The following is a 27,969-nucleotide window of genomic DNA, read 5'->3' as shown; positions in this document are numbered from 1 at the left end:
TTTCTTTCAAAATATTTTTTTCATCCAAACTGTCAAGCACAATCTTTTCTTTTTTTTGACATTGCGAAGAGGAAAGTAGACAAACAGCAGTTGGCTAAAATAGAGTTCAATCAACTCTCTATTTAGAAATGACCTATAAATAACCTAATGTATCATACCATTTCTGAAACTACCAGTTTATCCAATCAAAGTGCACAAAAAGTGAATTATACATTGTCAAGGCATCTTCAATTCATGGTTACCCCTGCCAACAGTCGAACTCTCCTTCCTGGAACGTGTTTGCAAAATACCTGTATGTTGGTGATTGACTCTTTAAGACACATAGAAGGTCAGAATTGAAGTTTACTTTTGATTACAATGAACTGGAAGGTGGCTGGAGGAATAAATTAACAAAAAAGAAAAACGAAGTTCATAAAGTAGAGAGTTGATAGAAGTGATAGTTTGTAAGATAGAGCAGATTTTAACATTAGCTCTATGGATGGCGGTCGGAGGGCTCGTTCATAAAAAAGAGCGTGTTCGTGAATTAAACAAAGGTTCGTAAAATTGAGTGTCAACGCTAATAAGAGAAGGGACACCTCCTTGTGAGTTAAGGAAAGTTTAGTTTTAATTTTCTTTTCAAAGGAACCAAAACTGAATATGTTGTCATTTGTGGTTTTTTCAGAGGTTGCCTCAAGCATCATGAATGTGAAAAATAACATTATTAAAATAAAGCTGATGAAAGAACATGGTAGCATGGACAAAGGATGGGACAGAAAAGAATTCTTAAAATAAACTAATGAACCAGTGTCAACAGAAGAACGGAAGAATCTAGCGCCATTCTGAGGCATATGCATAAAATAAAATTCCAGATAGGGGTGCAAAAGTGACCATGACAAAAAAAAGACAGCAGTGAAATTGGAAATCTTAGTTTATAACATTATAATACTATATTTCTAGTAGTGATTGGGCTGTAACTGCAAAATAAGCAACCAGGACTCCCATGAAACCTAATTCAATATATAAAATCTGCCCAGTAGGCTCCTTCAGCTATTGGTGTGGTCTTGAGAGGGAAGCCTATTTGTATTTTTGCATGCACAAAAATTAATGCTTGGCTAACTTTAAGAGAGAAAGACCCAACAAAAAATGGAGAGATTACTTGAAAAAAAACTTGGACATATGTGTGGCCTCAAAAACTAGTGAAGATGACAGAGAGGAATATTGAAGAAGGTTAACGAAGTTTTTGGTTGAGAACCTCAGATGGGGGAACTTTTGGAAGAAAAAGAAAACACTAATTTCGTAGCCTGAAGGTGAGATTCTTTCTGTTGACAATTTTTTTTAATCCTAAAGAAGATTACGGTAATTTTTAATGTATCAAGAAGATTCTAATATAAGTGTGGGAAGGCAGTGCCATCTTAACGCATGGCCCGGGGACTTATGATGCTCTTAAGATGGCCCTGTGTGAAGGCTGATAATAATTTTACTATTTTTTTTATATTTATGTATACAGTAGGACCACTGCACACTGTAGCCACTATTGATATATATATATATATATATATATTTATTTTTTTTAATTCTTATCAATTCTTTTTCTAGGATATATATGTCAGATTTATAGAATATATGCCTTTTGATGGTAACAAATGGCTTCCTGAAAAAATGTTCCCATATGTTGATATGCTACAGTTTGTGAGGCAGAAATTTCCCAGTATTATTCGCCTACAAGACAATCTTCATGATACTTCTAAGGTACTTTTTTCTTCAGACTTAGCAAATTTGTCTGTCAATGCACAGTGAAACCTTTATTTAGTGATATTCACAGAACCAGCAAAATATATATGTGGTGATGCTAGTGCTGGTGGATGTGTCTGGTTGTTATTTCGGAAACATACGGTCATGACTCTTTTCTTTTTTTAGTTATTTAATAGAAGAGAGAGAGACTTAAGACATGTTCGGTCGACAGTTGGAGCCAGACTGAACTCCAATACAAGAACACACTAGATAATGCCTAGCTAGTGAGTGGCATAAAAAACATAATAAAAATATAAAAAATTGTACAACACAAGCAGCGCCACAGTACTCCCCCACGAGTCTGAAGGACGGCATATGGCACAATACAAAAAAAAATTGACAATATACAGCAAAATGACAATATACGAGCAAAAAACAAATTACAAATGATAAAAAATTAGTAGATGTACATATATGCAAAAATGATTACTAGAATAGATAATAGACATATATACATATAAGAAAATTGAAAAATGAAAATTTTGCAAAAAATAATATTAATTTTCAAAAAATGTTGCAAAAAACAATAATATTATTCATTTCAAAAAATATCTAAATAAGAATAATATCAAGGAATTCTTATACAAACCGTAGGCCCTGATCGAGTTACATAAGGCTGTTTCGGTTCAGTGAATGGTGATTGCTCATTAAAAGTGCAATCAAGCAAAAATGCTGGTTTCAATCTGTCTATTGAGATTTTCGTTAGTTTGCCTTTCATGTTCACTGTATATACTTTTGGAGATCGTTCAATCACTTCATATGGCCCCAAATATGGTTGTTGAAGGGGCTTTCGTACGGTGTCCAGCCGCACGAACACATGGGAAGAAACAGCAAGTTCTTTATGAACGAAAATGTTGTGAGTCCCATGCCTTGAAGTTTGAATCGGACGTAAAGTGTTTATGTGATCTCGTAGAGCACGTAGAAATTCCGGCTGTGTTGGCTGAGGATCGGAACTACGGAAGAATTCACCAGGTAGGCGCAATGGTGATCCGTAAACCATCTCAGCAGCAGAAGTGTTGATGTCTGGTTTGATGCTGGTTCTGATGGACAGAAGTATGGTAGGTAACACTTCAGTCCAACGTTCCGTGGCATTGCAGCGTATGGCACCTTTGAGCTGCCGGTGGAACCTTTCAATGATGCCATTGGAGGCCGGATGATACGCTGTCATGCATGTTTTCTGAGTTCCAAGAAAACGAACAAATGCGCGAAACAAATCACTTTCGAATTATCTCCCTTGATCGGTGGTAACCGATTCCGGAACTCCGAATCTGCTAATCCAGCCAGAGTAGAATGTCTCTACGACAGTTTCTGCTTTTTGGTTTTCCATCGGGAAAGCCTCTACCCACCTGGTGTATCGATCCACACAGGTAAGGCAGTAGGTGAAACCCCGAGAAGGAGGAAGAGGACCAACAATGTTGATGTTAATGTGCGAGAATCTGCACTGAGGCAAAGGGTATGCACCGATGGAAGATCAAGCGTGGAGATGCACTTTTGAACGTTGACACTCGATGCACGCCCTGGTCCATCGTGTGACATTCTTGCGTATTGAACTCCACACAAATCGTTGACGAATAAGGTCTGCTGTTGATTCAACGCCTGGATGGGCGAGGTTATGAAGGACCGTAAACACGTGATATCAGTGTTTTTCTGGTACGTAGGGACAGATAATTCCAGTGGATAAATCAATAAAAAGTTCTGTACCCTGAGGACCAAATTTTATAGGTTTTATATCGAGCACCCCACCTGGTTGTCGGAGGGCCGTTAATTCGGCGTCTGTACTCTGTGAAGTAGCAATAGCTGCGTAATCAATCGAGTCAGGTAAATTAATTTCGGACAATCTGGAAAAAGCATCCGCTACAATATTTCGCTCACCCTGAATGTAACGAATGTCCGTAGAAAATTGAGATATATATTCTAAGTGACGACGTTATCTGGGAGAGCTGTTATCATTGACTCTGTGAAAAGCATAAATTAGAGGCCTATGATCACTGTAGATCGTGAATAATCTGCCTTCTAACATGTGTCTGAAATGTTTAATAGAACTATAAACCGCAAGCAACTCGCGATCATAAGTACTATAGTTCTTTTCAGTTGTCGTTAACTTTCGAGAAAAAAATGAGAGTTGTACGACGACACCATCGGAAGTTTGTTGTAAAACAGCTCTGAGAGCGAAATCTGATGCGTCGACTGTCAACGAAAGATGAGCATCATGTTTAAGATGAGCCAAAAGCGTTGCATTGGTAATAGCATGTTTACACGTTTCGAAAGCAGCAATAGTTTCCCCCGACCAGGCGATGAGAGATTTATCTTTTTTCTTCTTTCCTATGCACAAATCGTGTAAGGGAACCTGGTCAGATGCTGCGTTTTTTAAGAAACGGTGGTAAAAGTTGAGAATTGCTAGAAATCTTCAAAGTTCATCAACCGTTTTTGGTTGCGGATAATTACGAAGAATGTCGACTTTTTCTGGCAAAGGAGAAATGCCGTTGCTGTTAACCAAAAATCCTAAGAACTCTATCTCAGATTTCCCAAATATGCATTTATCAGGATTAAGAATTATGGCAAAACTGTTTAAACGTTCAAAAACTAATTCAAGATCTTTAAGATGTTCTTCTTCTGTTGCTGATGCAACTAGTACGTCATCTAAATATGCATAACAGTTCAAGTCTCTTAAGACAATATCTATGAACCGTTGAAATGATTGTGCCGCATTAGACAATCCAAAACACATATATAAGTACTCATAAAGTCCGAATGGGGTAATAATGACAGTTTTTTCAATAGACTCAGGATCTAAAGGTATCTGATGATAAGCCTTAACCACGTTCAATTTAGAAAAAAAAAAATTTCCCTGCAGACCGTAACTGAAATCATGAACATGTGGTATAGGATATCTGTCTGGACACGTTATAGAATTAAGTTTTCTGTAATCCCCACATAAACGGTATTCTCCATTACGTTTAGGAACAATGTGTATCGGGCTTGCCCATGGACTTTTTGAAGGTCTCAGTATGCCCTGATCCATTAGCGATTGAACTTCACGCTTTGCAATAGCAAGTTTCTCTGGAGAAAGTCTGCGGGCTTTGGTAAAGACAGGAGAACCTTTAGTAGTAATGCAATGTGTAACGCAGTGTTTTTTAGAAGAAGTAGCCCCAAGCATAGAAAGATTCGTTAGATTAGGAAATTTAGATAAAATTTTGAAGTAGGGCGAATCTCCACAAATGGTCTTTAAGGCTAATGTAGTGCAACTGGCATTGCTACATTTGATTGAAAGTGAAGTCAAACTGTCAATCAAACGAGACTTTTTTACGTCAACTAATAGACCATAATGTTCTAAGAAATCAGCACCTAATATCGGGCGATTGACATCAGCTATAACGAAGGACCATCTAAACAGTCTGTGTAATCCTAAATCCACTGATAAAGATTTGCAACCATACATAGAAATTTTAGTATCATTAGCTGCGTATAGCGAAAAGTTTGTATCTGCTGCTTTATGTACCTGTGTATCTCGTGGGAAAACCGAGAAATGCTAGCGCCTGTGTCCACTAAAAAACCAGTACCGGATTTTCGATCATGAACAAAAAGGCAAACTAAACGCAGTCCATCACCTGCTGTCGCCAAAACATATGGGCCAGTTAGTTTTCCGACCAGTCACAGGGTTTAATGCATTTTGATGCTTTTCTACCGAATTTGAAATGATACCAACAATAAGGTTTATGTTTGGGTGTACCATCACTACTAGACCTCTCTCTAGACCGAGAATTTGAACGAACTCTTCCCTTCTTGCTAAAATTTTTCTCTCTATAGCGGGATAAGTGGTCAACAGCAACAGTCAAAGTCGAAATTTGACTTTGAAGTGATTGTAAGCTGATGGTTTCGTTACGACTGACCTCAGAAATAGTCGGTGTGTGCCCAGTGACTTCGCTAATTTTATCTGCCATTTCTGCTAAATCCGGCAATGTATCCTTACTAACAGAAAGTATCTGTTGTATGGATAGGCAAATGTTGTAACCAAAAGGTTTTAAGCACTTCATCTGAAATTTTCTTGTCAGCTAATGTATGCATCTCATGCAACAACTGAGAAGGTTGCTTATCCCCAAGAGTGAGCTCTTGGAGTAGAACTCGTAATCGGGAAGTTTCCGACAGTGAAAACTGTTGACAAATGAGTGTTTATAACTGGTTGTAAGAATCATCTGTAAGAGGAGCTCTGATCAAATCGCTAACATATGATAACACTTCAACATCGAGAGCTGTCACAACACAGTGAAATTGCGTTTTAGGATCAGTAATTCCGGCAATTTTAAAGTTTGATTCAATCTGAAGAAACCAAAGATCGACATCGGATTTCCAAATCGAAGGCGCGCGAAAAGAAACACGCGAAAGTTCTAATTCAGAAGACATACCTGTTTCTTCTGTAGCGTTCGGCATATCAAAAAAAAGTTCAGCACAATCCAGGAAGAGAATTGAGGAGATACCCCCTCAATCAGTCAGCAAAGGCACCACACACAGAGGGGAAAAAAAGGAAGCAGCAAGTCACATATTACGAAGCGAGAAAGAGTAGTTTCATCTACGTGTTCGTGGCTGTCAAACATCTGTTTTACACGGGTCACCAGTACTGTGGTGATGCTAGTGCTGGTGGATGTGTCTGGTTGTCATTTCGGAAACGTACAGTCATGACTCCTTTCTTTTTTTAGTTATTTAATAGAAGAGAGAGAGAGACTTTTACGACATGTTTGGTCGACAGTTGGAGCCAGACTGAACTCCAATACAAGAACACACTAGATAATGCCTAGCTAGTGAGTGGCATAAAAAACATAATAAAAATATAAAAAATTGTACAAGACAAGCAGCGCCACATATGTATCGTTGTTGAATTGAAAATATAATTATTCAAAAAGGAAGGTAAACATAATAATGTAATGTTGTTTTATCCATTACGATAACCATACATTTTTTTTATGGGCAGTGTATTATATTTTATCATAGTTATTGGTTTTTATTGCTCTTATTTAGTTGCTGTATTTTTGATATAGTTTAGATGTATTTGACATCTATATTTTTTATAGCATCTTTTTTCAGTCACCTTATTGGAAATTTTTTCCTGTTGTGTCCTTTGTATTTGTATTTTTCGAGTGCAGTGTATGCCATTTAATGTGATCACATTGGGGGAGGTTTTTTTTTGACAATAACCAAATTGATAACTATATCCAAAAGAAACTCAGAAGGCAGGATTGAACAGGGTGTATGAAAGTGAGACAACTTCATTTTTATTTTCTACATAACTGGTTAAAAAATGTTCATTCACACAGTTTCTTTCACATTGTTCTAAAACGAAATTTAGAGCAATATTTACTTTAAGCTAAAACCATGAATTTTTTCAGCTATAGTGAGGTGTTGGAATGCAACTGCCTAATGTTTCACAGACTTTTTTTAATGTACAATATTATCCATAGATCCCTTAAAGTCTTTCAAGCAAAAACTGTGAATCTGGACAACTAAAAGAAACTGACAGGGAAAAAAATACATATGAGCTAACAAAGCACCAGGACCAGGATCCTTGGGTTCTTAGAGAATGTGCTTATGAACAGTTTGTACTAGTTGCAAAGATTTACGAGCATGGCACTGCTGAGGGTATCATCCCATGAAAATGGAAACTTACTAATGTGATTCTGATTTTCAAAAATGTTAGTAGAGTAACCATTTATAACTATCATTCAGCGAGTTTGACAAGCTCCTTCTTGAAAATACTGGAAATTATTAGTAAACGGACACTGGTGAAGTGGATAGAAGGCAAAAATATGCTGTTGAATAACTCTAGCATTGGTTTAGGAATGGAAAGTTGTGTGTAACCAACAAATTTTTTGCTCTCATTTTGTTAACAACTATTATGAAATGAATCTACTACTTTTCATTTCTGATAAAAAAAAAAAGCCATAAATTCAAATTTGATGAAGCCAGTTTTACAAGAAGTACAGTACTTAGTCTTCTTCGAAGGATCATATGTTCAGGCTTTGAAAAATATATTTGTATATGATGAAAAAATCATTAAAACCAGAAAACATCATGGCAAACATAAAATCCAGAAGTTTATGGATTAAAAAGTACTAAGAACTCTATCCTTACCCACATTTTTAAACACTATGGGTTCAAACTTGATGGATTAAAAATTTTCAAAAGAAAATGGTCTTGGGTGGAAAGGAAAGAAAACAAAATAAATAATAGATATCATGATAGTCACCAACAAAAGATCAAAAAGCGTTTGTTAGTGGCCAAATTTCCCATTTGTTTCTTGATTTGTGACATAATATAACACATTGAAATATAAAAGAAATTGGTTTCCTGGCCATTGGCCCTAAAATCTATTCCTGGATCATTTAATTTCATCATTCAAAGTTTGGCAAATCCAAGTTTTTCCACGTGTGATAAAATTTGATGACTCCAATAATGATCATAAAATTATTGTATGCATATTTTTCTTTCGCAGGCCTACAAAGTTCCAGATTTTAAAGGGCAATTTGGCTTTATTACATCCATGACCAACAACTTCTGCAGTTCTTGTAACCGCTTACGGCTTACAGCAGATGGTCAGCTTAAGGTAATTAATTTTTATAATTGTGCTATCCTGTGTAGAACTTGATCTGTCCTAGTTACTACACAGGATCAATAAAAAATGTTTGGAGAAAGAAAATTGAAAAGTTGCTTAGTTATAAAATATCTCAGATTATTGAGCTGTGTTATTTATAATTTTATACAGTTTTAAACATATAATTATCAGTTAGAAATAACTAGATCATGATCATACATAGTTTTTGTAGACTGTTTAGAAAAAAAGGAGAGGTGATGGTACCTATCAAGACAAACTATATTTACTTTGTAACCAATGATCACAATCACTGCAGTGTGTCAAAAAAGTGTAAAGTAATGAGAGTAAGTAAAAAGTATATAAAATTAACATCCAAAGATGATGTCACTCTCTCCTATCCATACAAAAGTTTGTAACAGCTGGCTGATGCGAAGATATATTTTGGAAAGAGAAAATTCAATTGCCCCTGTGGGGAATCAGATCCACGTCCTTTCACTTTCCGGGTGAACACCCTAGACCACTGGACTACAGAGGCAATGAATATCTCAATCTTTCCTTTGAGCTCGTGTGCACTGAACGGGACCGTACATGTATGGTCGGACCTAACTCAGGCCAAAGCTCACAGTTGCTGACAATACCACCAGATGGCGACTTATCCGAAGATGATATCACTCTCCGCTATCCATACAAAGGTTTTTAACAGCTATCTGATGCGAAGATATATTTTGGACCTAACTTAGGTCCGACCGTCCAGGTACCGTTCTGTTCAATGCACGCGAGCTCCAAGGAAAGATTGAGATATTCATTGCCTCTGTAGTCTAGCGGTCTAGGGTGTTCACCCAGAAAGTGAAAGGACATGGGTTCAATTCCCCACAGGGGCAGTTGAATTTTCTCTTTACAAAATATATCTTCGCATCAGCCAGCTGTTAAAAACCTCTGTATGGATAGCGGAAAGTGACATCATCTTCAGATAAGTTGCCATCAGGGCCGTATTTATATTTTTGCCGCCCCTCCTATTTTAGTCTAACTTTTTACCCCCCTTCCATGCCATTACTAATAAATCATAAACAAACAATAGACAAAAAGTGGTACTGTATATAGTTGCTCCTAAATTTCACTTTTCTGTCCTCTATTCATATCCTATTCTGATCCGTAATGATTGCCATCTAATGGGAGGGAGGGACTGCTCAACCTCCTGCCGGTAGGCGTCCACGCATTGATGAAAAACGCTGATAAATTTAATTCCATTGTATGGTACATACATTCGCATATGAAAGTATCTCTGCATCATTGATTGGTGCGTACTTGGTTATAGTTGTAATGCATTATATAATATTTATACATATTATCATTAACCGCACATCCTATATAAAGTGTATTTTGAAATAACAAAATACTTTTTCAAAATTTTTTCGTGGACCTATTAAAATTTTAGACGGGCCCCACCAGTGGTTTATGCACTCGTGTGATTTGAACGTGCTTGCATTACTTGAATGCACAGTGTCCCACAATCGCCTGACGGTTTTCAAAATGGGAATAGCAAGAAAACGGGGACAGATATTTGAGTCATTCTTGCGGAATGTAAATATGCTTGTCAGGAATTTCAGCTACGTTATTCATGTTTCAAATACAAATACAACGCCACAACAGGCAAAATGCCCAACGAGGTGGCTGAGAAAAAGATGCCCATAACTAATATGGATGTCATATATTTTGAAAATACAGCAACCCAATTAAAAACTAAAATTATAAACAATATATACACATGATAAAATACTGTACAATGCCCATAATGAATTTATGGTTGTCTTATTCTAAGTATGGATAGCTTCTTGATTTACCCCAACATGATTATCGTATTTCTTTTTAAACATGTTAATTGTGTTAGAATTTACTACCTCCGGGGGTAAGCTACTCCATTTATTAACAACGCTATTAGAGAAAAATTCCTTGCAACATCATAAAAATGCATTGTCCCTCACCGATCGATACTGGTGTCTCCATATAAAAGCAGTCGATTGGTGGTGTATTAAAAGTTCATGGTCCATCCTATCCATCCCATTGTAAATTTTGAACACTTCGATCATATCTCCTCGACACCTGCGTTCATCCAATGTAAACATATTCAAAAAATGAAGTCTCTCTTCATAACTCAATCCCCATGTGTCAATAAGGACACGCGTAGCTCTTCTCTGCACCCCTTCAACCAAGTCTATAAGTCTATGTCCCTCTGTAGATATGGTCTCCAAAACCTTACTGCATACTCCAGTCCCGGACGAACTAAGCCTCGAAAAAGCGGAAGAATTACTTTAGGAGAACACGAAGAGCCATTTTTGAAAATGAGACCAATGCTATTTGATTTTTTGACCACCGATGAACAATGTTCAGAAAACCTAAGCCGCTCGTCAATGAGAATTCCCAAATCGGTGGCCCTAGTTGCATCCGGGATAGTGACACCATTCAACTCGTAAGAGAACCGTGGGTTGTTCGAACCAAAATCAGCGACCATGCACTTATATACGCTAAACATCATGCTCCATTCATTTGCCCATGCTGCAATCCTGTTTAAGTTGGTCTGCATCAACTCCCTATCGCTTTGATTTGCGACTACCCCCATTATCTTCACGTCATCTGCAAATTTGCTAACAATCGCATCGATACCCCTTCAAGGGATTGTATAGTTATTAAAATTAAAAAAAAATTAACTCTATACATGGACAACCTGCACCCAAAACCGAATTAAAAAGTTGTTGCCCTGTGACTTTTGATGCCAACGAATAAATTTCCACCTTTCTAAATGCAATATTCGCAGAGATATCTGAATTCAAAAATCGGAGAAAAGTTGGGAAAGAAGCATTGTTTATTAGTTTTTGCTGTTTTTTTCCCAATTTTCTTCTGGTTTTCGATTTTAAATATCTCAGTGAATATTCAGGAACAAGTAAATTCTTATTAATTAAACTGCTTTTGTTCTTTTCCCTATGCTATTGAAAGCTACATAATAAAAAATATAATAATACAAAGATTATGTGTGTAAAAAATTCTTCGAAAAGTTAATTTAGTACTTAAAAGGTTAGAATAATACATATTTTATAGATTTTCTCCTGTGCTATAGAAATCAGATTTTGTGAAAAAATTTTTACATTATTTTTAAAAATGAGCCACGTTAAAATCAGTGACCAAAAATGCATCACGAAAATTCACGATTTTCAAAACTTGGCATGTTCATTGATTCACAGAAAAATTTCCATAATTTAGATTCTACAAATAATAAAATTTATTATATTAAATTGATTCTAAATACGAATTAATATGGGATTTACTGAGTGGCAATTAATTTTTTTTATTAGAATTAAAAACGAAGTGAGCTATAACTAATATATATTTATTGTGGTCTTGTTTTATATTGCATTGCCTATAGCTTTTTTTATTGCGGTGCATGTAGTTTAACACAGTACCGTATTTCTTGGAATAAGCACCACATGAACGTATGCATTGCTGTATCGGAAAAAAAGAACCATCAATATATAAATGGTATTACGTCTATGACCTTAACATAAGGCCCTGCATCCACCGCACATTCCTGATATTAAATGCTTATTTTTAATTTCGGAAATATTTGCTAAACGCTCAGTAATGCCTGTCAAATGCTTGCCAATTTTAAAAAGTTAATTGACACTTGAATATAATGTGATTCAAGAGGCCAATCTTTTGGAAATTGTGTTTTTTGAAACGAAAATGAACATACGCGCCGCATCTCTCTCAGTGTAAGCACCACCAGTCTCTAAAATCACATTTTTCAAAACATAGACAACGCGATGCTCATTCCATGAAGTAAGGGATTAATATAAGATACTGTACCGAAAACTGTCTCACATGGGCAATAATAATTAACTATAAGATAAAACCCCTGAAACCACGCAGTCAATCCGCTCATCAAAGATTTGAGCATTTTTAAGTTCACGTCCTTATTCTGTAGAACTCGGCATACTCCTAAATTTGTCATTTTTGTAATTGGTTGGCAATGATAATGATTTGTTTTATTAATGCGTGGGCCTCACCCAGGCACAACCCGAGAATCTCATGACAAGTAGATCTGTTAACAATTTGCAAGAGTTAGTGTGCAAATTGTTAGGTAGGAATTTTTAGCTGGTAGAGAGGGTCCCTCAGAGAAAAATCAGTTTGTCAAAGGGCCCCCCCCCCCTATGATACTGATAAAATGGCTCAAGCTAACTTTATAGAAATTGCACAAAATCTCATTCCAAAAACTCAGCATTAACGTGGTCTCTAGTTTGCAATATTATCAATTTTTCTGTATTTATGCCATTCTTTAAATGAATATCTTCAACTATACAATCGAAAATTTTAGGATTTTCTGCTGGATGGAAAAAAATTGTATATAAAAAAAGATATTTTGGCAACTTTTTGTGGTGCCTCCGGACCTGTATCTGTCGCAGTGTAAACACCACCAGTCCCTAAAATCATGTTTTTCAAAACGTAGACAACGCGACACTCATTCCATGAAATAAGGGAATTGATATAACATAGCAGTTAAAATACTGCGTATATGTATTTGCTGCATTTTTGTTACACTATGAACATAGGCATAGAACATCAAGTCCTATTTCAATTAATAACAATAAATATAAATAAAATACAATAACTATCCTTTTTTACTTTAATTTCTTAAATAATCACTATCTGAAACTTCTTTCAATTTATCGATGTATCGTATAAAAAAATATGAGTCTTACACCTTATTGAATGCAAGTATTACAGAGGATTCCAAATTACCTAAGATGGAATTGTAGCGATTGTTCATAAATTATCATTAAAGAAAACTCTCACAAAATATAAAACGTATGAACTTATCAGAAATTAATACAGATATTTGATATTTACTTACTTTGTTTGTCAAAAAAGTGTAAAATGAAGAGGAGCTTTTTTTCAGTTTTGTCGGTAATCTTGCATTTATAATCGAATGTAGTTTTGTAATACTGTATATAATTCACAAAAATTTGGGTTCTGCCAAGCTCCACGTTTTCCCCCTTCTTTTCAGGGAAACGTTACATGAGGAGAGCTGTCCTTAGGACCAAATCGCCTCCTACCATTCTGTACCCTGATTTCTTTATATTCCAATTAGTGACTGCAAACGGATGTTGTTCTGGATTGACCAGCTTCATCTCATTTCGGTTTCCAAACAATTTTTAAAAAATCATATTGTGATCGAATTCATCCATTTAATTTATAGCCACTTAACACTGTTTCTATCCCCCCCAGACAGTCAACCATCAGGAGCCGCTTAAGCGAGAGTGCAAGGGGTGCAGCAGGTTGTAAGGGGCGGCAGCATAGACTTTACTTAAGACGCTAAAATTTAACACACACAAAATTACAAGACATCAGGCTTTTGAGTCGACAACGGAAACGTTGAGAAAATAGACGGCCTGTAATACCAGAAACAAGAATGTAAGCATCTGGGCGGCTCGAAACAAAATCAGTACCCGTGTGAGACTTATTTTTTGTGTCTGCTACCTATTGCCCCCTCCATAGCCCTACTTCCTGCATCAGGGCCCCTAGGCTGGAATCTTTCGTGGGACCCCTTCTACAGTTAATTTATAGAGTGAAAAAGAAAAGTTATAAGGATTTAGTCCCGGGTCTCAAGTTGGAGCTCTGTCGCCCCCCCCCCCCCCCGGGAGGTCATGCCTCTCCCTCACAATTTATCCAAACAATTCGTAACAAAAAAAAAAAATTTTCGTCCTTTCATTTCGGATTTAGCATCACTCTTGGGCGATGTGGCCGCGATGGGTCTCATGGCCAAGCGCCACGCCTGTACTGTATTACAAGGGGCTTGTGTGCATTTTGGTTCCCTCACCCATTTCACCCACAAGAGCCTGGGGCAATTCTCATAATGTTTTTGCTTTTTCACGCTATAAATTAATTATAGAAGGGGCCGTGAAAAATCTCACTAGGGGGAAGCAAAAGATCCCAGCCTAGGGGACCTATGCCCTCACCCATAATTTGTTCCACAATAGTGAAATGAAAGCAAAGGAAAAAATTGGCTTTTCACTTGTCCGGCCCCTGGAATACTAGAAACACCTTTGGAAAAAAATTTCCTAATAAAAATTACCCCGTTGGATATCATCTTTAGAGGATAAATAATGATGGCTCACTAAGTGCTCTTTCAAGTATTAAGTTATCTGGCATTATTAAGAATCATATAATAATGCTGGAACAAAAAAATTCTACTTCAGAAGTGGGACATATGGTCACGGATGTTTTTCACGGTAAACAATAATGTGCGGCTTTCTTCTGAAAAAAATAATAATAAGGTTTATTTTTCTCCAGGTCCCCTTCACGGAAGCCCCATCAGCCTCCTGACAGGGTCGCCATTAGGGGTGGTACATGAGGCTTCGCACCCTGGTGGCAGGTAAGCTCGAGCCGCCTCTGTCAACCACAGCCCAAAGACCCGACCGGAGCCAATAAAAGCACCTTTGTTTCAGAAGATTCTTTCTTATACGGCGGGCGTCGTTAAAATTAGAGGATATTTTTTCCCCTCGTATTCAGGAAACTTGCGTTGTAAAATGTTCTGCTATTGAAATGTTCTTTGTGGTCAGTTGGAAAGCGCGGTGAATAACACTGTAAATAGGAGAAGGTTATACAAATACAACGCCACAACAGGCAAATTGCCCAACGAGATGGCTGATTTAAGAACATCATGGATCCCCAAGCCATTTTTTGGAGGCCCTACCTACTACTACTACACCACCCCCCCCCCCGGAACCCCCCAACAAATCGGTACATGCGGGAATGTGCGTGTACGTGTAGTGAAACCTGACGTGAAGTTTTGTTGTTTCTCTGTAATGCTTGTTATGTGTAGTGCTGCCATCTGCCACTAGTTTTTCAAACTATGAGTGAAGTGTTATGATTAAATGATTTATCGTTGTAGGACTGTTGCTCTCTGTGGCGAGACTTTTTAGCGGTGAGATCGGCTCGCATTTGCGCCTTGAAGTTGGAAACCACGGAAAACCAACTTCAGCCGACCACCACTGTGGGGTTTGAACCCGGATCCTCGCATCGCGAGTCCGTCACTATAACCACTCGACCACCACAGCGGCTACAATCATATATTTTTTTACTTCAACGGCAGTCTGTGTGGAACAAAAAAAAAAACAATATGGTTTAATAATTATATATTATTTACGATAGAAATGACACATGGCAATTCAACACGTTTACGAAACGTGAATTAAAAAAAAAAAATTTCTATCCTTTCTTTCGATACTCCAAAATTTGCCGCTGTGGGCTATAGCCCGCTCAGCCCCCCTGTAAATACACTACTTGTTGCCATCTGGTGGCATTGTCAGCAATTATGAACTATGGCCTGAGTTAGGTCTGACCATCCATGTACGGTCCCGTACAGTGCACAAGAGCTCCAAGGAAAGAGCTCTTGTAGACTCCTGTTGAATGTATTTCCAGGTTTTGATTTTCTAATAGTCTGAGTGGATTATGATCATGGGTTCCATCGTAAATATTGTTTATCTTGATGGGTACTATCACCCCTCCAATTTTTTTAAGCAGTTTATGAACACAATGTATATTATGATTCATAAGCATTCAAATGAGCACTGTTAGGCAGAATGCACACTGGACCGATATGATAAGTAATACAACCTGCAACTTGACATGGATAGGTTAAATTCTGAAATTTAGATTTTTAACCAATCTTTATCGAGTTGTAGGTTGTATCACTTATTGTATGGGTCCCCAGTGTGTACCTGACCTTATACTGTATATGAGAAAGCTAAAGATATAAAACCAAAAAAAAAAGAAAATGGATGGAGAGGTAATTTTCAAAAGGACAAAAATTCAATCTTACTAATGGTTTCATATTTATTCAGTGGAAAGATCTTTGCCATCAAAATGTATTGAATTGAATTTTAGGAATAAGGATAAATGTAAATGGAAATATGATGTTTGCAGAATTTTGATCTCGAATCATGATCAGAAAATCATTGGTATGGTTAAATCAGAAATTTGGAAATGATTTCAGATATCACAGTGAAATTGATTGCAGAATGCATGAAATGCAAGACTGAAATTTCCACACTAAAAATAGTTTTAAATTGAATGAATTAATTAACTGACGCAATAATTTGTTGTGTTAATTAATTAACACAATAAAGGGTATTAAGATTGAGATAAATCAGATGAACATGAGCCATAGGCAGAGATAGACTTGGAAGTCTGGGGGGGCATGATGATGATGATGTGAATACATATATACATTAGATCAGTCGACTCCACCTTTGACACTAGGGGGGCAATGCCCCCCATGCCCCTCCGCCCATGCCATGAGCTCAAAGAAATTGAAATTATAAACTATACGCAAACTGGAAAATGAACAATCAAATCAAAAATTTAAAATATTCATGCAACTCTAGATTATATGGAATTAAGGTCAAAATCATCAAACATCAAAATCCAGGGATGCTGGAAGACAAAAGAAGGGAACTCCAAAATATAATATAAAAATCACAAATGCTTCACATTTTCTAATGAGTAATTATGATAGTTTTAATATTATTTTTGAAGTATATTTCTAAAACAGTTAATATTAAATATATAGGGTGAAACTTGAGTCCATTCAATTAGATAATTGAATATTTTGGACAGTCCCCTTGAGCTTCAAACTAACTAAGTTGGACTGTATACAATAGGTAATTATAAAATTTAAATTCTTGGAACAGAGCAGATTTCATCTGTTTTAAACTAACTATAATAAGACTAATTCCTAGCAAATTTTTACTTAATGGAATATAGGTGTGCTTGTTTGATCCTCATGAAGTTTCTTTACGCAATCTGTTGAGGACTGGAGCATCACAAGATGAATTGGTTCGAGTAATAAAAACCACAGTAACTAGGAAAAAAAGAAAACATGCAGGTAAATGTACTCTTATATTGTATGCTTAACAAGAACTTCATTGATTTTTTCAAATTCTTTATTATGTACTGAAGGAATTAGCAACATGCTGTACATGCCAACAGTTGTCCATTAGTTTTGATGTTCACATGATTTGAAGAACAAAACTACAATTTTTGAATAAAAGAGGGTGAATAAAAGCTGGTAAATGTACTTATCGTGAAACCTGAAATCTGTCTATCTCTGTGAATGTGAGTGAAATGGATCTATGTCTGGTGAAATAGTAAAAATGAACAATCTAGTTGTCATGTGACGTTGTTTTAGGAATTTTTTTTTACTTTAGTTCTTATTTTTTATTACATCCAGCTCCCATCAAACAAAGAACACAATACTCCTGCTATTTATAACATATGTATTAATTTCCTTATTCCAAAGTCCAAAATTAATTAAATAAAGTAAATAAAAAAAATTAATTTTATATAATTTGTTTTAAATATAATTATTTATTTGTAAAGAAAAATAATCAAAAAATAATAAGAGAAGAAGCTTTAGAATTAATGAAAATGGGAATTTATGCAAGACATAATTTTGGAAATATTGAAAACTTTCATTAATTTTGAAGGCCCCATATTCGACCCAGGGCCTTACGTTTGATCTAACCAGTGACGTCCAAGTGCTTCAAATGCTCGTTTGGGCCATATTATCTCAATACCAGTGAATCAAAAGTTTTTGTTGTGTATCTGTCCAATTTCAGCTAGCACGTAAACCATATAGTTTAGTAGTTAGACTTACACACTTCAATATCTTGTAAAAGATGTGAGGCGAGGTGAATCTGGTCATGTCAAATCAGACTTAACAGCTGAGAATTTTCACTTCTATCACATGAGATTCTCACGCTAGGACAGGGTTGCTATGGTATTTTATGTTTTACACTTAGGATCGTCTATCATTTTTTTGGCAGATTAGTTGCAGATAAGCCACAGCCTTAACATGGGAAATTCATGAGAAGAATTGTGGAGAGAGGAATATTCAAAGAAAAAAGAATGTTTGTGTCTGTATGGGGGTTCTAACCAAATGTGAATAAATGATGAGAAAGTGTCCATGGCCATTATGAGGTTAACCATCAATTAGGGAGTTAAAATACACATACTTAAAATAGGTGTTTTCCTGAAAAATTATTACTTGGCCACACACATAAACCAGGATGACCGTTAAAAGAGGTTTCACTGTATTAAGAAATTTATTTACATCTTTGTGTTGTGAGAACCAATCTGTAAAAATTATTGTGAAGAAAAACAATCAAAATATATTCTAATTTTTATTCCTGTTTTGAAGGAATGTTCGCCATCAAGGAAACTAACAACAGGCCAATGATTTTGATTGGTGGGTGAAGTGATGTTGATTTTGCAGTATGTAACAGTTTTTTTTTGACCCTATATAACCCTATTTTGTTTACTTATTATATGATTTCAAATATCATAAATCTGAAACGCTTTAATATTTATAAAATTAAAAGAGAAATATGCCATTTTTGAAAACAGTATGATAAGACCTACTCATCACTATTGGGTATAACAAAAGCAAGGCTGTAGTGAGAGGGAGGGGACTATACAAATACAAATACAACGCCACAACAGGAAAAATGCCCAACGAGGTGGCTGAAAAAAAGATGCCCATAACAAATATGGATGTCATATATTTTGAAAATACAGCAACCCAATTAAAAACTAAAATTATAAACAATATATACACATGATAAAATACTATACAATGCCCATAATGTATTTATGGTTGTCTTCGCGTAGCTCTTCTCTGCACCCCTTCAACCAAGTCTATGTCCCTCTGTAGGTATGGTCTCCAAAACCTTACGGCATACTCCAGTCCCGGACGAACTAAGTCTTGAAAAAGCGGAAGAATTACTTTAGGAGAACACAAAGGGACATTTTTGAAAATGAGACCAATGCTATTTGATTTTTTGACCACCGATGAACAATGGTCAGAAAACCTAAGCCGCTCATCAATGAGAATTCCCAAATCGGTGACCCTAGTTGCATCCGGTATAGTGACACTAAATACAAATACAAATACAACGCCACAACAGGCAAATTGCCCAACGAGGTGGCTGACTTAAGAACATCATGGATCCCCGAGCCATTTTTTGGAGGCCCTACCTACTACTGCTACACCACACATGCACCCCGCCCACACACCCCCCCGCGGAACCCCCAACGAATCGGTACATGCGGGAATGTGCGTGTACGTGTAGTGAAACCTGACGTGAAGTTTTTTGTTTCTCTGTAATGCTTGTTATGTGTAGTGCTGCCATCTGCCACCAGTTTTTCTAACTATGAGTGAAGTGTTATGATTGAATGATTTATCGTTGTGGGACTGTTGCTCTCTGTCCTACAACGATAAATCATTCAATCATAACCATTCAACGTCCACCATTCAACTCGTAAGAGAACCGTGGATTGTTCGAACCAAAATGAGCAACCATGCACTTATCAATGCTACACGTCATGCTCCACTCATTTACCCATGCTGCAATCCTGTTTAAGTTGGTCTGCATCAACTCCCTATCACTTTGATTCCCTATTACCCCCATTAGCTTCACATCATCTGCGAATTCGCTAACAATCCCATCGATACCCTGATCGACAAAAAGTGAAAAAAGTGTGGGGCCAATCACACTTCCTTGAGGAACTCCACTTGTGACACCTGTCCGACCAGAGAATTCCCCGTTCACCATAACTCGTTGAGACCTATCTCTTAACCAATTGATTGTATCCAATTCAGCAAGTTGCCCCCAATCCCAATCTCATGTAAACGCTTCAAGAGTTTACCATGTTGGACTCGATCGAATACCTTCTGGAAATGAAGGTAAACAACATCTACATTTTTGCTCTTACCCAAAGCCTTAGTTATTTGATCATAGAAGCAAAGGAGGTTAGTTACACATGACTTCACTTTCCTGAACCCATGCTGATTTTCTGACAATTCATTATTGTCGTCTGTCCACTTCACAAACTGCCTTTTGATGATAATTTCCAAAATTTTCGAGAGGGAGCTCGTCAAACTCACTGGACGATAATTGGACACAGCTTCTCTACTACCCTTCTTAAATATCGGAACAACATTAGCAAGTTTCCAATCACTTGGGATGATACCCTCAGCAACACTACTTTTATATATCTGTGCGACTGGCCCCAACAATTCATTAGCACATTCCCTGAGGACCCTGGGATAGATATCATCCGGTCCTGGTGCCTTGCTTGCACATAAATTTTTTAGAAGATTCAGGACCTCCACATCTTCCACTTGAATATCGTTGAGGATTTTATTACCCCATGCAACACCCCTATATTGATTTCAATTTTTTTCAATTTCAAATTTATTTTAAAATTTGTGTGAATACATGTTATATGATATTATTGGCAACCAAGGAGACAAATGTCCCATACTGGTTGTTACAATGAATAGGCTTAAAAAATATAGAACAGTAATATTATTTTCAGATATATGATGGGGAAAAAATATAAAAAAGATAGTAGTTACAGATAAAAATAGTATAATTAACAAAAAATAAATATGTTAATGCATGGTAATAATAATTATTACGGTGTTAATAATGTTATGCAATATAAATAATAAAGGATATTCTCATGCAACGGCGGAGGTGCTAAAATTTACATATGAATAATATCAACATGAGTTCTTAATATAGACTTAATATTGACCCGAAATACACAAAAGAAAAAAAATATATTAATAACATATTAACGATATACATAATAAATATGGAGCCAACACATGAATTTGTACAGGATTATGGGAGGTGATTTAAAGATATGATTTAATTAAGCATAATGTTAGAGGATGTAATCAGAAATGGGACTCAATGTTAATGAGTTCGAGTAGGTAAAGTTTGAGGCGTTTTTTAAAGGAAGTAAATGCAGTAGTGTCAGTGATTTCTCTGGGTAGATTATTATAGAATTTTGGAATCAGAAAGCAAAAGTGCTTTTTAAGAATAGTTTTATGAACTAATGGCAGTGAGTAGATGGCATTTAGACGAGCAGAAGTACGGGATACGTTAAGAGGTAAGGAGTATTGGTGTTTTTTTATTATTAATAAGGATTTATAAAAGTAGAGGTAATGCACTGAGAGAATTCTTAATCGATGAAATTGATCAAATAGAGGGGTAACATAATCATTAGTGATGCATCTGATAGCTTTATTTTGGAGAGAAATAATAGGCTTAATATTAGTTAGATAATCTCCTCCCCAAACTGAGAGACCATACATTAAATATGAATGAAACATTGAATAATAGAATGTTATAAGGAAATGGTTATTAATGTACGGTTTTAGATGATAGAGCTTATATAAAATGAAACGGAGCCGAGTTTGAAGGTATTTAATATGCGATTTCCATTTCAAATTTTGGTCAATATGAACGCCAAGGTATTTAATGGATGTTACTTGTTCAAGACATTGGCACGTGCACAAGATGAAGTGTGAACAGACATGGAAAGTTATATTATGGTTGATTTGAGGAATGGATTGAAGAGAAAAATTTACTTTTTGTTACATTTATTTGTAAATCATTGCATTGAAACCAATTTCTAATTTTGATGAGGTCATTGTTAATAATGTCAGTGAGTGCAAATATTCCGTTCCTGAATAAAGTATGAGTGTGTCATCAGCAAAGGTTATAATTTTACCTACTATGTTGAGGTTACAAAGATCGTTAATAAAGATTATGAATAGCAGCGGGCCCATAACCGATCCTTGAGGGACTCCCTTTTTTATTTGCATGACATTACTCAGAAAGCTATTGCATTTTACCATCTGGGTTCTATTGTCAAGATAAGATTTGATGATAATGATACTAAATGCATTTCCTCTAATTCCGTAAGCATATAATTTCGAGAGTAGTATACTATGATTAACACTGTCAAATGCTTTCTTGATGTCTAGAAATACTCCTATTGTTGAATATCATTATCTCCATTAAAAACCAACGCGAAAAAGTCATTGTCTACATTGCTCTCTAACCTAGAGCCCCCTATCGAGAGGGGGCCAACTGTACCCTTACATCCATTATTGACGTATCGAAAAAATGATTTTGGGTCAGAGCCAATGTTATCTGCCAACCTAGATTCAACTTCTTTTTTGCTATCCCTTATCGCTTTCTTCAACACTCTTCTTTTATCAGTAAACAATGATAGGTCACCTCGTCCAAAATTCTTACCATCCCTACTGATTCTAACCAGTCTTTGAAAACATCCGCTAACCTTCCTCTCAAAACATCAAAGTTAGTTCTTCGAAAACAAGGAACCAGTCTTTTGTTATCAACCTTATCTGAGGAAAAGTTACAGTGAAATCTGACTATACGATGATCACTGGAAGAAAACTTCCCATACCGAAACATGTTCAACAAGATCCTCAGAACTAGTAAGAACTAAATCCAAAATACCATTACCCCTAGTTGCTTCTGATACAAAAATTTTTCGAGCACCAACTTAAGAAAGCCTCTTTCATACTGATCTCCAGATGAAAGGTTCTCCCAATCAATACCTGGGTAATTGAGAAATCCCCAAGTATGATAACCCTCTTACGCTTACACATGTAGGAAATTTGGCGATGTAGTTTGGATCCCTGTTTGATGGATTGTAACAAACCCCAACAATAAGTTTATGATGTCTTTTGTTTTCAAGCTCGACCTGTATAGTGTCAATATCACTTCTCTTCACGTTACACACTCTAGCCTTCAAACATGATTTCACGTATATCAACACATAATAAAATAAGTAACAGTATAAACCTGTTATAAATAACATGTTTCACCGTAAATTTATAAGTATAAGAAATACTATCCATACAAAAATATAACATTTTTTTTTTTCTTACTGTGTATTTTGTTGTTATTCTCAGCTATGGATTCTGTAGTTTCCACTGCTGGCTGAAATAACCATGCTGTTAAAGGTGCTGAACTAATTGTTTCTGAATCTTTTTCTGTTCTCATTGCGCTTTTGCACACCACTTTTATATGCTTCGTTCATGAATATCAAGTAGAAATAACTTAAAGATTTGTCAGTGTTACAGGTGTATACATATTACTTTCTAATTTTGACTCTGTTCATCAGAATTGGAAAAGTGAAAAAGTGGGAGAAAAAAGTTGATCGGCTCAAAAAATTGGTTGGCAACAAACCAAATGACAGTATACAATGTTGTGCTTTGAGAGAGAAAAACAATTGCTCCATTCCATCGTTTTGCATGCCTCTAATTTCAACCCCTTTTTCCAGGAATTACTTCTTTGTAAAGAAGTCGCACAAAGCTTAACACATACACAACAGGTTCAGCAGTGGTGATTCCAGAAAGTGCATTCACATGAAGAGAACCCTTTTCCCAGTCTCACCTCCCACTCTATAAAAAATAACGATTTTAGAAGTTCAAAGATGTAGCATAAAGCATAAAAAAAGAAGTATAATAAAGAATATTTTGAGTAAATTGGTCTGGTTGTGATTGATGTGTCCATTGGGTTATGAAGTCCGTATGACAGTATCTAAGCCATTGATGACTATCTCTGTACTACACTGTCAAGGATGCCACCATGGCGGCTGGTCTGGTGTCAAAGAATGTTCAAAACCGATTTGTGTACCATGCACAGGTGGTTTTGGAACAGACAAAAAAGTCTGAGAAACCGAAAGCTATGACTTCCTATGTCTGGATGTGAATTGACTTTGTGTTTATCATTCTTTTTCTTAAAAACCAGTAAGCTGAACACAAATATATTTTGAAAGAAAGTCTCTCTTGCAGATTATTTCACATGAAACTGTCAAAATTTCCAAGGCAATATGCAAAATAAGTGTACACTATATTGTGGGCTCCCACATTTTTCTCTGACTCCACACATTGCTTTTGTTAATATATGGGGACCAATCACTGTTTCTAATATAGAGGGTTTATATAAATATACACTGTGCCATACACAAGGATACTTATAAGTGATAAAATGAATGTATATTTCTTAATTGATTGACTCATTTGATTCTTTCATAGCTAAGAGGATTCGACACTGGCCTGCTTCCTGGTCTATTGACTTGCTATTTGTAACGTGTCATGTAAACTCATAAAATTTTTCATCAGTGACACTAGTTTTCATGATTGGTTTTTATTAAAAAAATCACTGAATTAAGCGATTTAACTTTGATATTTAGTGTGATTTATCTGACTATAGCAATTTGTTTTTATTGAATTCCTAACAGGATTTGGAGAAAAAAATTTCACCAAAAACATTTTTGTCATGAGGAGTGTTCTTCAGTTAAAACAGATAGATTTAAAGTCTGTAGCAAGACCTTCAGATGTTTCGTTTTTCAGATGTTTTCAAACAAATTTTTCATTTTCAAAATCTCAATCATCTTCCATTGATATACCATTCCAAGTTTTGCAAGATGAAAAGTTTTCTCACCTCAGTGATGATGGAAGTGTACAAATGGTTGATGTTAATCACAAGAGCATAAGTTTGAGAATTGCAGAAGCTGAAGCAATGGTTTTTTTGGGACCAGTTGCTTTTAGACTTGTCAAAGAAAATAAGATAACAAAAGGTAACGTAATTGAAGTTGCTCGAACTGCAGGGATTATGGCGGCCAAAAAAACAAGTGATGTTATACCATTATGTCATAATATTCTGATAGAAAGTATTGAAATAAAAGTTATACTTGATAATGAAATTAATCAAGTTATATTACGCTCATGTATAAAAACCACTGGGAAAACTGGTGCTGAAATGGAAGCTATGACTTCTGTGTCAATAGCTGCATTAACTATTTATGACATGTGCAAGGCTGTTTCCAGGGATATTGTGATAAAAAATGTCAGACTCATGAGAAAAAGTGGGGGAAAACATGATTTCAAGAAAATTACCTGAAAAAAAGAAGTTTGTCAGAGTTTTCTAATGTTTTTTTGAATGCCAGCTGACAGCTGATATTATGCATCTTTGTACTACTTTGACAGTGTTATATTAATTACACCTGATTGCTCCTGTACAAGAAAATATACTGTATTTTAAATAACATTGGGGTTTAAGGCAATTTGTAACATGCTTGACAGTGTGTGAAATCAAAAAACACCATTAATGAATTTTTATATAAATGTATTTAAACTATATTCAACAAATGGTTTGTTGAATCCCTATCATGGAATTTCTAATTGTAATCTTGTTTGAAGCATGTGTCTAAAGTTTGAAACATCATTTCTGATATACATTTATAGTCAGTGTTACAAAGAAATGTTTAATAAGAAATGAAATATATGTAACAAGATAACAAATAAAAGCTTCTATTTAATGAATAAGAGCCGTCATGTTTTCTGTAATAATGAACTTTATTTTTTTAAAACCACCATTGTGAAAAAAAATACTTAAACAAAAATATTTATTAATTTGGAAAAATATTAGATGTTTTAAGAAATATATTTTTGACGTATTTTTTTAGTACAAATTGTCTTTTATTTTACGAAGTAATGTTTTAATATTAAAGGTTTGTAGAAAAAAAGGAACTGGGAAGGAAATACTAATCTAGAAAAGATTGTGATGGGATTTTCAATATTTTTCATCATATGGCAGACTTAAGCTTCACTGCCCTGCATGTGCAGGGTAACTCTCTATTAACCCATGGAAAAGTTCAAACCTTTCTGTAATTGAGTATCAGAAAACAGATGAGTTTATTTTTTTTCATCATGGCAAAATCCTATGTGACATCATTGCTAAGCGGAAGAGTCAAAATCATCAAGTTCATATACAACAGGATTCAGTATGCTGATAGTTTTAAAAGTCCGGTAGCTCTCTGGTTCATCCGGACAATGAATTATTCATTTGTAGTGTATGGGTCAGTCCCATAAATGGATACAGACCTCTCAAATAGGGTAGTGGTCATGTCTGCCCTCCTGGGGGAAGGGGTGCGATTCCTCCCTCCGTAACCCGACTAAAGTCAGTCCTCAAACACACCTTTTCAGCCAATGTTCTTGTATCAATAGCACTTTGTGCTCCGCTGTCTTTATTTCAGTTAATTACAGTGGTGTCATTTGTTTCGTTATGGTGCACTTGAACACCACCATAAAAATAACTAGCAATACAGGGCGATTCTAAATTCATAGGAAAAACTTTGAGAGGTGATATAAGACTCATAAACAAGCAGTTGTGATCATAGAATGAGTGGTCAAATCATAATAGCAAAAGCGGTAGAGTGTGTTTTTACAGAGTGCGCAACAGCACTCCACCAAAAGCAAATATATTTTTCTGACAGATTTGCTACAATAAATGGAGAAACCACTTTGATTTGTAATGCTGTAAGCCTAATGTAAGGATTAAGCAGTATAATGACTTGTTTTAGAATTGTGTTTCATGGTGTAACCAGGATAACACAAATTCTAATCATTCTTAATCATTGTTTGGCACAGCATAACCTTGATGGTCCTAGCACCAATAAAAAACAAAAAAACAAATTCCAATCCAATCCGAAGGTGCATATGCACCTTCCAATGGTTAATAGTATGTATCACAGCAAATCCATCTGAAAAATATATGTGTTTTTGGTGAAAAATGCTGTTGTGCACACTCTAAAAATACCCTCTACCACCTTTGCTACTGTTATTCGACCATACATTCTATGATCAAAAATGCTTGTTTAGGTATCTTATATCACCTCTCAACCCATTAAAGACGACTTTGATTTTTTTGAAATAAAAAAAACACAATGGAAACCACTCCCACCATTTATTGGAAAGGAAAAAAATTAAAATTTTGAATCAAATTTTCTTACCAACCGGCGTTAATGGGTTAAAGTTTGTCCCATGAATTTAGAATCATCCTGTATAATATTTCACAAACAGCCTAGTTTCAGACATATTCTGATGGTTGACAGGAAAGCAGTAACTGTCCTTTATCTAAAGATCTTATAAAGTTTTTAAGATTTTCTGCAGCATATCATGAAAACTCAAAACCAGTATATCTCAGGAATGAAAAGCACCATGACCTCAAAGTTAGTCTCAAATGAAAGCTGACAAACAGTTTTTGCTGGCTTTTTGATGAGACATTGTAAAAAATTTGAAACATTGAACGAAAGTTTGTCAACTAACATTGCAGTGTGTGTTTCACTTTTAACATCTTAAATTGGCAGATCTCTATGTTAGCTTCCATTGGAGATCAATTTTGAGATTGTAGTGCCTTAAAATTCAGAGTTATACTGATTTTAAGTTTGCCCAGCAGAAAGCATGGCTATGTTGGCTGCAGGGGCTCCAAATATTTTTTGTCCAGACTTCTGCATCTCTTTACATATAATTAGCTCCCCTGGATCCTATACAGCTTGGGGCTCTGAAACATTCCTTTAGTTGCTCTATATTATTAGGACCCTGACAAAATGTTTTCAATTAAATAGTATACAATTAATTTACAAATTATCAGCATCCCTGAATTATCAAATTTTGCCTTAGAAGGTCAGTGAGTGAGTATTTTGCTGTCAAGTTACTTGAGTGTTATTTCTATAATCAACCCCTTATCACCAAAGAGGTAATTCACCATAGTTTTACTTGAAAAAGAAAAAGGTGAGCTATGTCTCAGTTAAATTTTTTTTCCAATTGTGGAAACTAATGGTTCCAAGTCAAAAGTGAAAAATTGGCAATCAAATGAATATTTCTCAGA

The 27,969-nt window shown here is 35.7% G+C and overlaps 1 protein-coding gene across 7 annotated transcripts in view; it reads left to right on the top strand.

Moving 5' to 3' along the window:
- Positions 1-25,629, top strand: part of Mocs1 (Molybdenum cofactor synthesis 1) — a 54,382-nt gene extending 28,753 nt beyond the window's left edge. Inside the window, exons 7-11 of one of the 7 annotated variants that reach the window (XM_089246188.1) lie at positions 1,576-1,728; positions 8,255-8,365; positions 17,171-17,291; positions 18,606-18,653; positions 24,539-25,629. In XM_089246188.1, the coding sequence (XP_089102314.1) occupies positions 1,576-1,728; positions 8,255-8,365; positions 17,171-17,291; positions 18,606-18,653; positions 24,539-25,200 (1,095 nt within the window). In that variant the 3' untranslated portion in view covers positions 25,201-25,629. Of the gene's footprint in view, positions 1-1,575; positions 1,729-8,254; positions 8,366-17,170; positions 17,292-18,605; positions 18,680-23,575; positions 23,778-24,332; positions 24,356-24,538 lie in introns of those variants that run through there. The other 6 variants (XM_089246190.1, XM_089246192.1, XM_089246194.1 and 3 more) reach the window with 6 other exon arrangements.
- The last annotated feature ends 2,340 nt before the right edge of the window (positions 25,630-27,969 follow it).

The sequence above is a fragment of the Pholcus phalangioides genome, unplaced genomic scaffold (assembly GCF_987345545.1).
Source record: "Pholcus phalangioides strain wild (caught in Gottingen) unplaced genomic scaffold, Ppha-v1.0 ptg000017l_1, whole genome shotgun sequence".
NCBI classification, from domain to species: Eukaryota; Metazoa; Arthropoda; class Arachnida; order Araneae; family Pholcidae; genus Pholcus; species Pholcus phalangioides.
The sequence above is the reverse complement of the archived record's forward strand: the minus strand, read 5'-3'. Positions and strand labels throughout refer to the sequence as shown.